General features: G+C 42.9%; 1 protein-coding gene across 5 annotated transcripts in view; it reads left to right on the top strand.

Annotated features, from left to right (window-relative positions):
• The window catches only part of CENPE (centromere protein E), a 37,805-nt gene that overhangs the window by 1,967 nt on the left and 19,068 nt on the right, over window positions 1–16,770 (top strand). For 2 of the 5 annotated variants that reach the window (XM_082236883.1, XM_082236881.1), the window contains exons 2-21: window positions 1,319–1,413; window positions 1,662–1,751; window positions 1,832–1,950; window positions 2,637–2,759; window positions 3,053–3,134; window positions 3,645–3,712; window positions 4,322–4,387; window positions 6,825–6,876; window positions 7,909–7,996; window positions 8,286–8,415; window positions 9,089–9,208; window positions 9,952–10,086; window positions 10,829–10,964; window positions 12,135–12,232; window positions 12,913–12,969; window positions 13,056–13,211; window positions 14,786–14,860; window positions 15,070–15,204; window positions 15,343–15,477; window positions 16,133–16,310. In XM_082236883.1, the coding sequence (XP_082093009.1) occupies window positions 1,319–1,413; window positions 1,662–1,751; window positions 1,832–1,950; window positions 2,637–2,759; window positions 3,053–3,134; window positions 3,645–3,712; window positions 4,322–4,387; window positions 6,825–6,876; window positions 7,909–7,996; window positions 8,286–8,415; window positions 9,089–9,208; window positions 9,952–10,086; window positions 10,829–10,964; window positions 12,135–12,232; window positions 12,913–12,969; window positions 13,056–13,211; window positions 14,786–14,860; window positions 15,070–15,204; window positions 15,343–15,477; window positions 16,133–16,310 (2,138 nt within the window). The remainder of the gene's footprint in view (window positions 1–1,318; window positions 1,414–1,661; window positions 1,752–1,831; window positions 1,951–2,636; window positions 2,760–3,052; window positions 3,135–3,644; window positions 3,713–4,321; window positions 4,388–6,824; window positions 6,877–7,908; window positions 7,997–8,285; window positions 8,416–9,088; window positions 9,209–9,951; window positions 10,087–10,828; window positions 10,965–12,134; window positions 12,233–12,912; window positions 12,970–13,055; window positions 13,212–14,785; window positions 14,861–15,069; window positions 15,205–15,342; window positions 15,478–16,132; window positions 16,311–16,770) is intronic. The other 3 variants (XM_082236882.1, XM_082236884.1, XM_082236885.1) reach the window with 3 other exon arrangements.

The following is a 16,770-nucleotide window of genomic DNA, read 5'->3' as shown; positions in this document are numbered from 1 at the left end:
GACAGAAAACCCGCAAGACGAAAGGGTTTTCCGTTTGCGAGTTGCTTCGCAAGACGAATTTCCCTATGGGCTTGCTTCGCAAGAAGAAAGCCCATAGGGAAATCTCCGGGGACCTCTTTTAAATGCTGGCGGTGGGGAGCAAAGCCTCCCCTCCCCTCCGGCCTTCAGAAGAGGTCCAGGAAGGCCGGCGGGGGCCAAAAGGCTTTGCTCCCCACCGCCAACATTTTAAAAGCAGTCCGGGATAGCAGGGAAGCACTTCCCGCTATCCCAGACGGCTTTTGAAGGCAGGCGGGGGGGAGCAAAGACTTTCGCCCCCCGCCCGCCTTCAGAAGAGGTCCAGGACCTCTTCTGAAGGCTGGCGGGGGGCGAAAGTCTTTGTCCCCCCTGCCTGCCTTCCCAGAGGCTTTTAAATCACCCCAGACAGCAGAGAAGTCCTCCGCTGTCCCGGGGCGATTTTAAAATGCCGCCCGCCAGCATTTTAAGATCGCCCCGGACAGTGGAGAAGTCCTCCGCTGTCGCGGGGTTTTTTAAAATGCTGGGGGTGGGAAGAAAAGCCCTTGTCCCCCCCCCCCCCCGCCTTCAGAAGAGGTCGGGGGACAGACTGTCCCTGGACCTGGTCTGAAGGCGGTTTCCATAGGAATGCATTGATTGATTTTCAATGCATTCCTATGGGAAACCGTGCTTCGCAAGACGAAAAACTCGCAAGAAGAAAAAACTTGTGGAACGAATTAATTTCGTCTTGCGAGGCACCACTGTAAGTGCGTACAATGTGCTTTGCACATGCTCTGCACAGCAAGGTATTCAATATAACTTGCACATTGTCATAAAGTTAAGTCAACAGCTGCAAACATCTCTAGATTTTTTTATTTTTTAAATTTCTATACTGCTTTATATTTTTAAGAAAAATCACACAGCGGTTTACAGCATATTTAATCAATAAAACATAAAACAATCTGAAGAAAGTCGAATATAGAGTATACAGTCAAAGTAACATAACAGAACACTAAAATATGATCTTAAAGATTTCAAAATAAAACATTATGAAGGAGGTAAACTACAGAATACATATTTAACGTAGTAGGGCTGGTGAGTGTGGGTCCCGCCCCCTAGGCCAGGTGGAAAGGGCCTTGCAGGGAGCGACCTTCACACTCACAGCCGAGCGATGTTCCTTCAGCCTCATGAGGAGCCTCTTAAGTAGGGCTGGTGAGTGTGGGCCCCTGAGATAGTCTCAGGACCAGACAATTAGAAGATCAGTATTTCTTTAACACCATCAATTTCTGTATACTCTGGAATCTCTAACAGTGTTTTGTTCCTTAAGAGAGAATGCAGACCATGAAGAGAAACAGAACATTTTGTGGAAAACTGAGGAATGCACCATATCTCAGGTTGATGGGACAAAATCTTTCACCTTTGGTAAGCACTCGATAAGCACTGAAATACTTTGTAAACTTCTCTGAGGGTTTGTTTACAATCAAGTGCTGTATAAATTTTATTAAGTACATAAATATTGGTATACCATAAAAACATGCAAACAACTTTTTTGAAAGCAGCCAGGTGTGCTTCTACCAGTCTAGCTTACAAGTTGCCAATCTGACAAATGTTGAAGATGGAGTTTGATTTCTGTGAACTGAACCTTTTCTCTTTTTTTTTTTTTTTTGAAGATCGGGTGTTTCATTCTTCAGAAAATACCACAGAAGTCTATGAAGGGGTGGCTGCTTCAATTATAAAGTCTGCTGTTCAGGGATATAATGGTACCTTAAAGATCAACACATTTGAATGCTTGCACTGTATTTGGGTAGTGGTCTGAGCTAACCATTGCTTTTCCTTTTAGGAACTATTTTTGCCTATGGCCAAACTGCTTCGGGGAAAACTTACACAATGTTGGGCACTAAAGATTGCCCAGGAATCATACCGATGGCCATCAATGATGTTTTCAATAGCATCTGTGGAGTAAGTTTTTCTACTAGATGAACTTTGTTTCAGATACCATATTAGTGCTGCAAAGCTGCATATTGAACCTGCTTTGACGATTTCTTAGCTCCTCTTAGGAGAAAAGGCTGTGCAGCCCCTATATAGCAGTTTCCATTTCCCACATAATAATCTTGTTGGCCATTAAGTATTGTGAGTGGAACCAAACAGTAATACCTCCGCGAACGTCCACCTTGTCTAGCGTCCATTCCGGCAAATGTCCGCGCCAAACCCTGAAGTACCGGAACAGGTTACTTCTGGCTTTGCCGCTCGTGCATGTGCAGAAGTGCAAACAGCTCCGCATGCGTGCACAGACGCAGCGCTTTGCCCTGCATCCTTTTCAGCTAGCAGCCGGGGCTCTGGAACGGATCCCAGCCGCAAAATGAGGTACGACTGTATAGAGATCAGGAATTGGAAACTCTGTTGTTCTTCAGAAGTTGTTGGAGTCTGATCCCATCACATCCATCAGCTATGCTAGCTGGGGCTGATAGGAGCTGCAGTGCAGCATCATTTGGAGGTCCATAGTTCTGCATCTGTAGTATAGTTCATAAGGAAGGAGGGAATGTTTTAGTGATGGCATTGGATGGGGTGGAAGGGGCAGGGAGCCATGTTACATTAGTTCTCTACAATTAGGGATGCTGATGCATGCATGCTCTTTACTTTTTTAGAATCCTGATAGGGAGTTCCTACTCCGTGTATCATATATGGAAATCCACAATGATAGAGTTCAGGACCTACTGTGCAGCAACATAAAAAAAAAGAAACCCTTGGTTGTTCGTGAAGACATCAGTGTAAGTAACCATCGCTACCTTTCCAAGTGACAGTGCCAAAGCTCCCACATGGCCTTGTAACAGGGAAAGTAAAATTCTGGAAGTCAACATGGTGTTGACAGTTGCCTACTTGGACTCTGCCCATTTTGCTTCTGCGTTGATTAAAATCTATTTTTCTTAAAGTTGACCTAAAGTTAGCTAACTGCCTAATAGCTTTGCATTGCCTATATACAAAGAGGTAACACCTAGAATCAATACTGTCATGTTATGTGATTTTATTTTATTTTAATTTTATTTTTAAAAATCTCTTGTAGAGGCAAATCTTTGTTGAAGATCTGAGCGAAGAGGTGGTGGTTTCTCCAGAGCAAGTTGTGAGCTGGCTGCAGAAAGGAGAAAGTAAGACTTAATATCTGGTGTGACTTAAACACATACAGAGCTTCCTGTACAGCTCTATTACAGTGGTACCTTGGTTTACAAACTTAATCTGTTCCGGAAGTTCGTTCCAAAACCTAGGTGCACCTTCCCATAGAAAGTAATGCAAAATGGATTAATTCGTTCCAGACTTTTAAAAACAATCAGTAGCTGAACTGGGATCCACACAGATCCCCCGCCCCGCTGCTGCGGGAAATGTTCCCTAGAGGTGCACCTCCCATAGCGGCAAGGGGGGGGAGTTGTGCGCCCACCAACCAGATGGCAATGGAAGTGTGGCACTCAAAATGGAAGAGCACACCCAAACGGAGTATGTTCGTATACCAAAAAAAAAACAACCCAGAAAAACGCAACCCGGAACTCTCATTTTCAGATTTGAAGTGTTCATAATCCAGAAAGTTTAACTAGGCTGTTCATAACCCGAGGTACCACTGTACTTCTAAATCCATCAACTTTATTGTGTTTTGTTCTGAATAGAAAACAGACACTATGGTGAGACCAATATGAATGACAGAAGTAGCCGCTCGCATGCAATCTTCCGCATGGTAAGTGATCATGAATTTTTATTTTACTGATTTCTTTTAGTTCAGAGACAGGAAACCTCTGGCCCTCTCTGATGTTCCCGGACTCCAAAGTACCATCAGTTCTGACCATTGGCCATACTGATGGGAGATGGAGTCCAACAACATCCAGAGGGCACCAGGTTCCCTATTCCTGGTTAGTACCTGGCTATGATGTCTGGAAGGATATGAGAGGGAGATATTTATTATTGTTGTTGTTGTTGTTGTTATACAGTTCTACCACTGGGCAATTTACAATATAAAAACACAAAAATATATGCCATAAGAATAAACAAAAACAATAAAACACATAGTTTAAAAGGCCGTTGATCGTTTAATTAACCAAAGGCCTAAGAGAAGAGGAATATTTTTGCCTGGCACCTAAAATATGTAACAAAAGCACCAGGCATGCCTCCCTGGGGAGAACATTCCACAAGATATGCCAGTTCTAGGTTCTGTTGGTCGAGGGTAGGTGTGCTACAGTATATAGACCCACACGTCACAAACTGGTATTCGTGGTGGCTATTTTTGTTGGTTTATCATTTGTGATGTGATAGTAAAACAATTTCACAACCTTGCTTGCTTTTTTTAAAGATAATTGAAAGCAAAGAGAAGACTGATAGTTCAAGCTACGACGGTGCTGTAATGGTATCTCACTTGGTGAGTTCTTTGAAAAATAGAACTGAGGTTTGTAATGGGTTGGTAGAAAAAAACCACTATTGAAGGATGCTGCAGCTTGTGTGCATTACAGGAACATGAGACGAGCCCTGCTGGATCAGACCAATGGCCTGTTTGTTCTAGCATCCTGTCCTCACAGTGGTGAACCAGGTGCCCAAGATCCAAGCAGGACCCCAGCTTAACAGCAGTTTCTCTACTTAAGATTCACAGCAGCTGGTAGTGGAGGTGGAACTTAGCCATCATAGCTAGTAGTCCTTGCTAGACTTGTACTCAATGGATTTGTCTGATCCTCTTTTAAAGGCTTCCAAGTTAGTGGCCATTACTTACTTATTGGGTGAGTGATTTCCGTAGTTTAACTATGTACTGTGTGAAGAAGTTCTCTCTCTTGTCCTGAATCTTAGCTTTGTTGACTGGCCCTGAGTTCTAGAATTATATGAGAGAGATGGAGAGAAACTTAGCCCTATCTGCCTTCTCGATACCATGCATAATCTTATACACCTCTAGCAGGTCCCTTCTTAACTTGCCTTTTCTCTTACAGATAGGTAGCCGTGTTGGTCTGCCATAGTCAAAATAAAAAAATTCATTCCAGTAGCACCTTAAAGACCATGGAGAGACCTGGTTTGAACAAAGATATTGGATTCTTATCCCATTATACATGACTAAGCCATTTCTCACCCTCTCACCCCTTGCCTTTTCCTGTAAGACCTATTACAGTCGTTAAGAGTCGTCAACAGGCTCATCTCAGCTATCTGCCAATCTCCCATTCCCACCACCCTTCTGAGTAATACCCCTCCCCACCTCACTATATAGAAGGATCTGGCAACTTCTGTTTCAGTGTATCTGAAGAAGTGTGCATGCACACGAAAGCTCATACCAAGAACTAACTTAGTTGGTGCTACTGGAAGGAATTTTTTTATTTTGCCTTTTCTCTGAAAGCCCCAAATGCTTTAACATTTGGAAGAAAGAGGTTTGTGTGCCATATGACCCACTCTGCTCCCTAAGCTAGGCTGCTGCCCTAAGACGAAGTAGAGGATGTTGTCTTGCCACCAGTCTGGTTGACTTGGCTATACAGAAAGAGGGGAGGGGTGCCATCTTCTGCTTCGGCTCAGGTAGTGAAATATATTGGGCCAGCCTTGTGTGCTTCCTGTTTGAGATCTGGCCGGCAGAGCCAAATATATATTGGGACTGTGGAAGGCTGTGGAATGAACTTCTGAAGTGTTTAGTAGGGCTGTTTCTGCCTGGGAAATAGCAGCAGCAGAAATTCAGTTGCTCTGGGTTTCCAGTCCGTTTGGCACAGCAGTCATAATGCTTATTCAAAAGCAAGTTCCATTGACATTGCAGGAACATACTGAAGAGGTGCAGACTAAACAATGCCCATATTATTATTACATTTATGTCCCATCTTCAAGAAACTAAGGTGGCCTACTTGATTTTGTCCCCCTCCATTTTAGCCTTACATCAACCCTACGGGGTAGGATAGGTTGAGAGACCAAGGTGACTCAGTGAGCTTTGTGGCCATGTGGGGATTTGAACCCTGGCCTCCTAGGTCCTAGCCAGACACTCACCACTATGCCACATTGGTTCCTTGGACTATAGTAGAAATTCAGTTATGTCTGTTCTTCTTAAAGTGGTCAAAACATCAAATCGGAGAGTATGCACATCCTTCTACCTTTTTCTTCTGTTGCAGACCATCCTGAATCTGAGATGCAATCTAAAAATTCCTCTGTTCTTTCGCTTTCATGAAATGTTAGATGTTGTTGTAATGGTTCCAGGGGTTGCTCGTGCGTAAATCGGCGCCACACCTGGCTGAGTTGCCTGAGTGAACCCTTTCTGTCTGGACAGCCACTCGCCCGTGGCTGGCTCAATCGCTGGCAGAATCCGTCAGTGGGCATTTCTTGAACTTCTTCCAGCAAAGAAGCTCTTTGACGCCTAGTCTCCGCCTACTTTCCCTGCGCGGAAGCCTTCTGCGCAGGGAGGGTGTGGGCATCGGAGGACCCGTGCTCTCCCCGGCGAGGAGTCTTGGAGCCACCTCGCCGATTCACCCAACTGCCCCCCTTCTCCACTGGTGCTACGCTGATTTTCTTCTCCAGAAGATGTGCTGCTTTTCTCCCTCCCGGGACGCTCTCCGGAATCCCTCTGGAGCCCTCCCTCTCCCTCTGGCTCCGATGGCAATTCCCTGACAGTTGTTCAGTTGAATGTATTTTCTCCCAGATGTAGTGACCAGTGCTGCACAAAATTGTTGTTCCTTTGATTTAAACTCCTGGCCAGGGACCTTTTTCTGCTCATGTACAGTCTCAGGAACTCATTTTTCTCAGGCTTTTATCTGCCACTGTTTGGAATTCAGTCATTCAATCCATAGGTGATTTGAATAGATCTTGTGTGAGACTGGTGTCTAACACAGTCTGTCTTGAATTTTCAGAATTTCGTAGATCTGGCAGGAAGTGAAAGAGCTAGCCAGACTGGTGCTGAAGGTATGTAGCTGATGATGATCGAGCTTTTCCGGTAATCTGCTAAATACTAACTTGTAAAACATGTAAAAAATCCAACAAGTAATTTCCACCCCCAGGGTTCTGTTTCTGGGCATGCTTGCTCTTATTTATGTAAGCCATTTACAGCTTAACAGTAAAATTCATCATATTTGGAACACAAGACTAATGCAGATGTAACATTCCCACCTGGTAGACTCTTGCACAAAAATCTAACTTCTCTCTGGCAAGGATGAGGAATCTGTGGTGCTCTAGAAGTTGGATACAAACTCCTAGCAATCCTAGTCAATATGACCAGTGGTCAGCAATGATGGAACAACACATTGGAGGACCACAAGTTCCTCATCCCTGCTTCTGCAGAGACTATTGTAAACCGCACCACTATCCTTGGATGAAGGGTGGTATATAAATTTAATGAATATAATATTTGGTTATAGGCCTTCTAGCGTTATCTTCCTCCTTTTGGCTGAAATTATTCAATGTTTCGGAGTTAAATGGTGTAATTCATCACACCACTAATAATGTTGAAATCTTATTTGGGTGTCTCCAATGCTGTCCTTTCATTGACAGAAGGAATCGGTTGGCAAAACAAAGGCGAGATTTTTTTTTGTGTGATGAACCCTACACAGGACCCTGTGCCCCTCTTTAATCTGCTGCAGAGGACTGAGGAATCATCTAGAGCAGATTTAAAGACGGAATGGGGAATTGCTGAAAAATGCCCATTCTGCTGATAGTTGCCTTTTGTCAGGAGACAAGCGAACTTTGGATACTGCCCAGTATTGTTATTTAACACTTTATAAAGTGCCTAAAACTTTCTCTTAATAGGAATCTATTTTCATATCTGAAAAGATTGTGAGCCTATGGGCAGGTAAAAACAATACAGTAGGGGGTGAAATGGAGAACAAAGAAGAAAGCAATCAAATTCAGGAGCTCTTGACTATGTTAACTCTCAATATGGTAGCAAAACAAATTTTGTGGAAGGAGCTGTCTGAAAATAAAATTATGTTTGATGCCTAGGGATTCGTCTCAAAGAAGGTTGCAATATAAACCGGAGCCTCTCCATCTTGGGCCAAGTTATCAAGAAGCTATGTGACGATCAGGCTGGGTAAGGACAATGTAGTTAAGAAAGGTTCTTTAGTTTGTGCTGTAGTGAAAAGTGTTCTCACTTTATTCTAGACCCAGGCAGCCAATGTAGTACCATCCCTAGGTGGTTTGACTACAGTTCCCACCACCACAGGTCTGGGCTTGATGGGAGTTGTCATCCAGCAACCTTTGGAAGACACCACATTGGGCTGTCTCTGTCCTATGTAATTGATCAGCTCTTGGGCCAATTTTGCCTCTGCTTAATAAGTAAAAACTTCCTTGTTCCTTTTTTGGTCATCCTCTTTCACCAGAGGCTACATTAACTACAGAGATAGCAAACTGACACGGATTCTGCAGAATTCGCTGGGTGGAAATGCTAAGACTGTTATTATCTGCACAGTCACTCCGGCATCCTTAGAAGAAACTCTTAGCACACTCCAGGTAAAACCGTACAGTTCCATTTCCTTCCCCGAAAAGGTTTGTGGGCAAAATTGCCCAAAGTGACAAGTAGGCAAGAAATTATTTCCCTTTCTCTTTAAACTTGCATGCTTTGTTCTAGTATATGTAACTGCAGTTATAGATCTATGAGAAATCAGACTTCCCCTTCAATGGGAAGTAGTCTAGCACTTCCTCTAATAGCTGGCAGGATACTGACATTTGCAGAAGCAACCCCTTCAACTCTTTTAAAAAGAGAGCCTGTGAAGACTAAGCTTTCATGGTAGTCATGGAGTCTTGAATATCAGGTAGAAAAGGAAAAACTGCAGAGGAATGGCCTACTTGAGCTCCTGATAGCTTATCTGTTGCCCTCCAGATGTTGGAGGACTCCAGCTCCCATCAGCCATGGTCAACATGGTCAGATGATGGGAGTTGTAGTTCAACAACAACTGGAAGGCACAAGATTGGCTAACCTAGGCTTATCCCTTCTGTGGGGAGGTGAAGGTATGCTGCAACATTTCGTTTAATGCATCCCATTTGCATTTACTGTAATAGCAAATGTTGATTTTTATGATTCCATGCTTCTATAATTTTCGAAAAGAGATTTTGCACAAATGTAATTTTTTCCTGACTTCACCTTCAAAGAGCAGTTCTGACTCCATGTGCCCATCTCTCCTAGTTTGCCAGTACAGCTAAAAATATGAAAAATAGCCCCATAGTAAACGAAGTTCTAACTGAGGATGCCCTTCTAAAGAGATATCGTTCCGAAATAGAAGACCTGAAACGACGCCTAGAAGAGGTAAGTTGTCTACCTTGATATCTAAGAGGCTGGAACAGGTCGAGTCTGGCCAAATTTCAATGGCAACTCTTAATAAAGTTGTTGACCATTTCGTGCAGGGGTTCCATTCCCTGCCCCCACATATGTTGGAGGAGCATATATAAGTGTACCACAGCCCTGTTACACCCTTTTTGTGACATGCTGAGCAACGTTTTTGGGTCACTTCCAGGTTCATCGCCATATGCAATCACATGTCTTTCGGATGCGCATTAATTGGTCGTTGCGTGTTTTCAACCCTTTCCGCACTGGGGGGTGCAGACACAATTTCATGGAACTTAAATGCTTTCATTGTTTAATGCTGATGTTTAACCTTCACAGCCATTAGTACTTATAGTACGTTATTACCATCACAGTAATATACAAACGAACAACCACAATTCTCGCAAGCAAGAAGGGGTCTACACAAAAGCACACAGCTATCCTAGCCAATGTAGCATGCTAGGGTAAATTTTTCTGTAATGTAAACTTCAATACCTTCTCCAGGCACCACACACATGGATTTGTTTTGAGGGATTTTACTACCCCAAGATAGATTGAAAATGTGGCCTGGGGTAGTAAAAGTATTCCCAAAAGTGTGTAAGTTTTCGGCAGGTCTTAGGAAAATCTGTTATGAAGGGTATTTTTTGTATTTCTTGGGAAATCACCTTACTATGAACAACATTGTGTGCCTTTCAACCTTTGGTATTGATGCTTTCCCTTTGTAGGTTTCACCACAATCCCAGTTGGCACAGATCATTGAAGAGAAGAACGCTCTTCAAAAAGAACAGCAGGAGAAAATAAGGGCTCTCACTGAGATGCTGGTGACGGCACCTTCTTTTGCATCTGCGCAAGACTTCAAGGTAATATTTAAAAATTTAAGTGTTGTGGGACCTTTGGTGGAAAACTGGTGGTTCTTCCACATTTCTTGTAGCAGCTGTTATTAAGTAACCAAATGGGGTGAGGGAAACCTGGGAATGACTAGAAGGGTGCCACTGTAGAAAAGGCCCTTCCAACTTGTGGAAGCTTAACATAGCTCTTTTAAGGCATGCTTGAAGCAGAAAGCTCATACTGGGAAGCTGGTATAAGAACAGGCACCAGCAACTGAGTGTTCTTTAATGATGCCTGGAGGGTGGAGGGTGAATGGAGCCTGCTGCTCTCCAGTCCAGCCCTCGCCACCGAGGGCCCTGCGCAACTTTGCAGCTCGTGGAGGGCAGCGTGAGAAGGATGCCATGTGCCCTCAACCAAGGCCTGGGATCGAAGGGCATGTGGCAGTTGCGTCTTAAGTCACTCTCCCCGGCTCCCAGCCTTTAAAATAGAGCTTTGTGTAGAATTCTGTGGCTGCTACTTGTCACCCAGCTAGTGAGACACAGCGAGTTCAAGTTGCTTATGGTGCTTGCAAACATGTTTTAGGAAAGTTTCCCCTCTCCATTTGCAACTTTTTTTGCAAATGCTTCTGGTAGAACCTACAAACGCTAGCTTCAACTGAATTTGTCGTCACTAGGCCACGTACAAATTCCAAGACATCAACAAATGGGATTGTGCTTATAAAAAGATCTAACTACCTTTAATGTGCCTTGATTTTTTTGATTATTTTTTTTAAAGGTTCGAAGGAAGCGGAGAGTGACCTGGGCTCCAGGAGCAATAAACCAGGAAGGAGGGGAATGTCTCCTGGGAAGCTTTCCATCAAAAGCCAAACAGTTTAAAACATCTTTGTCTTGTCTATCAGAGATGGAAGAGTGTAAGTTTGTTATGCGTAGAAACTATTTAAAAAGGTGATATATCAATCAATTAATCTTTATTACGGTCCAGAGACGCAACAAATCATTACAAATCAATACACAATTCATACAGCCTACCTCCAGGTTGCTATATAAAATATGGGCTGAAGAATTGTAGGTTGGGATGCGTTAGAACTTAGATAATACATTGTTTAACATATCCACAGTGAGCTGCAAATAGTTAAACTATTGCAGCTATTTTGAAGGCTGTCTTTAAGCTGCATATGTTAATTCTATTGAATGCTATTGCTAGATCTGAAGAGGACAGAGAAGGGCAAGAGGGCTCTTGGCATAACTTAGCATGCTCTTTTTATCTCCTGGTTGCTCCAGAGATCTGATTCTGAGATCGATCTTTAGGCACTAGGGACAGCTGGCTTCCCAGCAAAGGCTACTGTAGCTAACTCTCGCTGCTTGCATTTGGCTGCTCATGCTCTCTTTCTCCTATGGCAGGGGAGAATTAGACCCATTGGGTCCCAAGGTAACCAAAGCTCAGTTCCTTTCTCTACATCTTTCTGCATTTGTCTCAAGAACTTAGTCATGGAATTGTAGCGTTGGAAGGGATCCCAAAGGTCATCTCATCCAACCCCCTGCAATGCAGGAATCTCAGCTAAGGCATCCATGACAGATGGTCATCTAACCTCTGCTTAGAAACCTCCAAGGAAGGAGAGTCCACAACCTCGCATGGGAGTCAGTTCCACTGTTGAACCGCTCCTACTGTCAGAAAGTTCTTCCTGGTGTTTAGTCGGAATCTCCTTTTTTGTAACTTGAAGCCATGGGTTCAAGTCCTACCTCCAGAGCAGGAGAAAACAAACTTGCTCTGTTGGCAGCCCTTGAGTTATTTGAAGATGGCTATCATATCTCCCCGTAGTCTCCTCTTTTCCAGGCTAAACATACCCAGCTCCTTCAAACTTTCCTCATAAGACTTGGTTTCCAGACCCTTGATCATCTTGGTCACCCTCCTTTGCACACGTTCCAGTTTGTCAATCGCCTTCTTAAATTGTGGTGCCCAGAACTGGACCCAGTTTTCCAGTCGTGGTCTGACCAAGGCAGAACAGAGTGGTACTGTTACTTCCCTTATCTGCATCTTAAGTATACACACTCTTATTTTGGCAAAATGGGTTGTCTTTCAGCTGTATCTTCAGAGTTCTCAGAACATGATGATCAGTGGATGACAGCCAGTGTTACAATTCCTGAAGAGGAATGGATTCCAGGATCTGAGGTTGGTTTGGTAAGTGGTATTTTTATGTGTGTGGAAACTAGCCTGCTGCACCAGAGGTGAAATTTACATTTATTGTACCACCCAATTTTTCTCTGACCCCTCCCACCTCATGGATATGGCCCCCAGAAGGTTGCTGAGAAATGAATGTTGCCCTTAGAATGAAAAAGGTTCCCACTCCTATTCCAAGAACAAAGATGGGAGCGGAGAGTATCCCCTTTGCAGGCTTCCTCTCCTATTCTTTTTTGCAACAACAATTTCTTAGTTACTCCCTATTAACTATATTGGATCAACATGACTTGTTTTACATTTGGTTCAGTGGGGTGGAACTGAGTCAGCAGAATTTAGGGGAGAGAAATTATGTGGTTTGGAAAGCTCACCTCCTTTTCAGGGTTTTTTGCAAGCCCCCAAAACTTGCCAGCCTTGCCAGCGTGTGGCTGGAACTTAGTATACAAATGTTGTCTAGCTCTCAGTAGGGCTTTGGCAACAACACTTTTGAGCTATATGCTGAAGGAACAAGCAAGTGCTTTCAGTATTAAGGTTTTTGCATATTTGTAAGTCACTTTGAGATTCTTAGGGTATGAAAAGCGACCATTAAAAAATGAGTTTAAATAAAATATTGGTAAGGAGATGAAATTTAACTAGGTAACAGAGGAGGCATCTTGTAACTTTCAAAAATATTTTTCTTCTAGATTCATAAAGATTTTGCAGATTCTGTCATGCTTTGTGAAACCCTAGTAAATGAGAGGGTAAGTCAGCTTCAGCGTTCTCTAGGAATTTAATTTGAAAGTGTAGGTAAAACCTTTTAATCTCACTCTGCCTCTCTCCTGGGTAGGACAATGCTGTCACTGAACAACAAGCCTTAAAAGTAGAACTAAAAAACTTGCAAATGGAGAAAGAGCAGACTGCATGTGAGCTCAAAGAGCTGAAGGAGAAAATGTCCATTTATGAGTTTGTGGCTCTCGAAAGAGAGACAGCAAAGGAACAAGAGGTAAGACAAAGTGGGTGTGTAAATAATCCTATTTCTAGACCATCTTTTCTTTTTACAACTTTCTGAGTGGCTGACAAAATCATTTAAACAAGATCAAAATTAGCTGGATCCTGACTCTGTTGCATGCAGATCTCATTTAAATTAATATGAACATTGTTTTATGACTTAAGTGAACTCCAACTGAAAGCAATGGGATTGTGGCAACTAACTTAGTCTGAATTGAACTCAGTTAAATATTGAAGCAGCAGAAGCAATAAACTCAGTAGTGCTTATATACATCAGGATTAAAGCAAGAGACATGCTTGAATGCCTGGAGAAATAAAAAGGGTGCCACTGCAGAGAATATCCCCTGATCACTGCCCTTCTCAAATCAAATCAACCCAGTCGTTTTAATTTTATGCCCTCGTTAGAAAGGGGGTGGCAGAAAACATCCTTTGGTGCTAGTAAAATGGCAGGTTCCGGTGATATTGGATCTCAGAGCCACATAAGATTTTAAAAGTAAGTGCTGGCACTGTAAACTGGGTTCAAACTGGCAGTCAGTACCTTTCCTTCATGAGATGTGTTCCCTTCACCTGTATTTAAGAAGTGTCTAATTTTTTTCAGTCTTCCGAAGCAGCCCCAGGGACGACATGCTGCAGTAGTCTAGTCAGGAAATGGTGATGGCATGGATTACTGTGGCCATTAGGGGACAGGGATGCACAGCTGATGAACCCATCTTAGGTGCTGAAAAGTGCTGCATCTCACACCCCCAGCAACAAAACTGGGTCTAACACAATTGTCTTGACCCTGCTCTGTTTCTTCCACTGTTTCCAGTATGGCCTATGGACATAAAGGACATGGTCTTCCCTATGATAGTGCCAAAAGAATTTCACTTGACCCCATCTCCTTTCAATGTGCAGCCAAGGCTTCTCTCATTTCATGTTTCATTTTATTGTTAAAATATCTATACTTCATCCTTTTCAGTCTGAAACCCCTTAGAGATAATTTAGCAACATGAGATTAAAACAAATGCTAATCCTGTAACTGCAAAAAAAGAAGAAGCAAAGCTGCACTTGTTTTTGTGCTTATATTGTGGTATGTAGGCTGTGCTATGAGAGGAGTGAAGTAACCCACCATCCTGCATTAACAGTAAAGCATGGTTTGCTGTTGACGTGTGAAAACAGCCACTCTTTTTAGTTGCAGCATGGAAGAAAGGCGAGGATTGGATATGAATTTATTTAAATCAATTAGCCCCCAATTAATGCATGCTAGAAAGAGTGGACCTGTTCTTCTGAAAAACACTTGTCAGCGTATATTAGCAGTGTGTTCTGCCCTTTTTGTTTTGGATGTTTGAAAAGCCCTCTGTTAGTAATGCGCCGTTAAGGCTTTATTTCCCAGGGCTTCTCACCACTGTAAGCAATGGATGCTCACAGAATTTTCTGCTATGTGTTCTATAGTGACAACTTGGCTCTGCTGTGGTTTGGAGGGGAGCTGAATGCAGGGCTTGCTTGTTTTTGTGGTGGGTGACTGCAGGTAAACCTGACTGGAAGGTGCTTCCTAACTGCCTATGCCATTTTGCTTCGATTGCTCCACAGATGCAACTAATGCATGAAATTTCCAGCTTAAAGGCTATTATTACAAATGCTGAAGTTTGCAATCAAGATCTGCAGGTGAGCTGCTGGTGGTGGTAGGCCTTGCATGTATAATGAAATGGAACACTATTGTTTAGTCTTAGCCAAATGCCTTGAATTCTCCGGTCGGTTTGTCAATTTTAATGTCATGCTGCGCAACACCTAAGCCCCCCATCAAGCTGGGAAATGGAAAGCTGTGCCGAAACACGTTGCACTTCTGGTGTTTTTCCTCTTTCTTGCTTTATCAGGAGGAAGTAATGACAAAAGCCTTGCAGATCGAGGAGCAAAACAATAAAATCAAAGCACTGGAAAGCCATGTCAGTGAGCTAAGAAATCTTATGAGAGAAGCAAAGACAGAAAGTGGGGAAAGCGATGTGTCGTCAGTACGTCTGAATCTTTCTTCTTTATTTAAGAGGGTTGTTTTTTAAAAAATTTGTCCTTGATTCCTGGGGATTCTTGCAGGTTGGGTGGGTGGCATATACATACACTTACACACTACCCTCATGTTCTCATACTTTCAGCAGATTTTGAATAACTCGGGGGACGAAATGCAAAAAATGAAGCAGTCTCTCAGTGATGTTGAGGCGGTAGCACTGGATTCCAAGAGAGAATCTTCATTCCTCAGAAGTGAAAACATAGCACTAAAAGAAAAAATGGTGTGTGTATATGTGGACTTGGGATGGCGTAGGTTTTTACTTGCCTTTTATGTAATGCCTGAGTGAACAGATACAATTCTTTTTTGTGGCCTTTTGTCAGTACCTGATATAAGCATGGGGGGAGACAAAAAAGAAGCCCCATCTTTTCCTAGCGGCTTATGTCTGGGGAATTTCTTCCCCTCTGAGTTGTGCCTCTATATTTGCTTAGAAACCAGGTCAAAACTCACCTTTGGAGTCAGGTTTTAAAAGGCTGGTGGGTGAAGTAATTTCTGAGTTCTGTTGCTGCTAATTACATCCTTCGTGCAATTTATGTTAATTTTTTGCATTTTCTTGTGTATATGCCTTTTTATTGCCTTAAATCAGATGTAAACTGCCCTGTGGCCCATTTTTGATGAAGGGCAGTATGGCAATAGCTTAGGAAATACATTAAAATAATAAGCTTCCAGTAGGGCCTTACCTGTGAGTTCTGCTAGTTTCCTAGTAGAATCCCAGTGGTGCTTCCTTGGGGTGATGTGGGCTGAGATAACAGTGCTAATATAATCTGGAAGAGGGAGAGGGTAGTGCTACTCAAATACGTGGCACTGTGTACAAATCTGCCACTGTCCTGGCATGTAAATGGACACGGGTAATGGCATTTTAACTTGCTCCCATGTAGGACCAGCTCTCAGAGACGTACAAGCAAATGGAAAAGGACATTGAGAGTTACAGAAGACAGTTAGATTCTGGGAAAGTCGCCTACAAGAAAATGCAGTCTGACTTGCAGAAAGAATTGCAGTACTACCTGCAGGAAAATTCAAAGCTGGCATCGCTTTTGGAGGGAAGAGTTCCAAATGGTACCTTTTTTATGGAATTGATATAGAACAAGAAGGTTCTTTGCACAATCGGGCTTTTTCCTGAACTTCTGATAGCTGAGGAATTATTATGAAGTAAAATTGGTGGCACACATGTTCAGGCCCCTAAAAGTTAGTTAAAATATTTATAAATATTTTAATAAAAAATAAGGCAATGCACAACACGGAAACATAATGCTACAATAATGTAAATGAAAATATATCTAGGTGCGTTTGGCACAGAGTTTGCATCCCAAAGGTTTGTCTGAACAGCGCAGTTCTGAAAAGACATCTAAGAGAAAGCAGGGATTGATTCATGCCCTAACCTCTGCTGGCAAAAAGTTCCACATAGCAGGTCCTGCCACATTAAAGTCTGGGTCCCTGTTAAAGGAAGGCTGAATGCAAGGGGCATGGTCAACAAGCAATTATTTATTTGCTGCATCTCAACTGGGATTAGTTGGTT

Source organism: Podarcis vaucheri, assembly GCF_965113315.1.
Source record: "Podarcis vaucheri genome assembly, chromosome: 9".
NCBI classification, from domain to species: domain Eukaryota; kingdom Metazoa; phylum Chordata; class Lepidosauria; order Squamata; family Lacertidae; genus Podarcis; species Podarcis vaucheri.
Note: the sequence above shows the minus strand (reverse complement) of the source record. Positions and strands in the feature narration are given on the sequence as shown.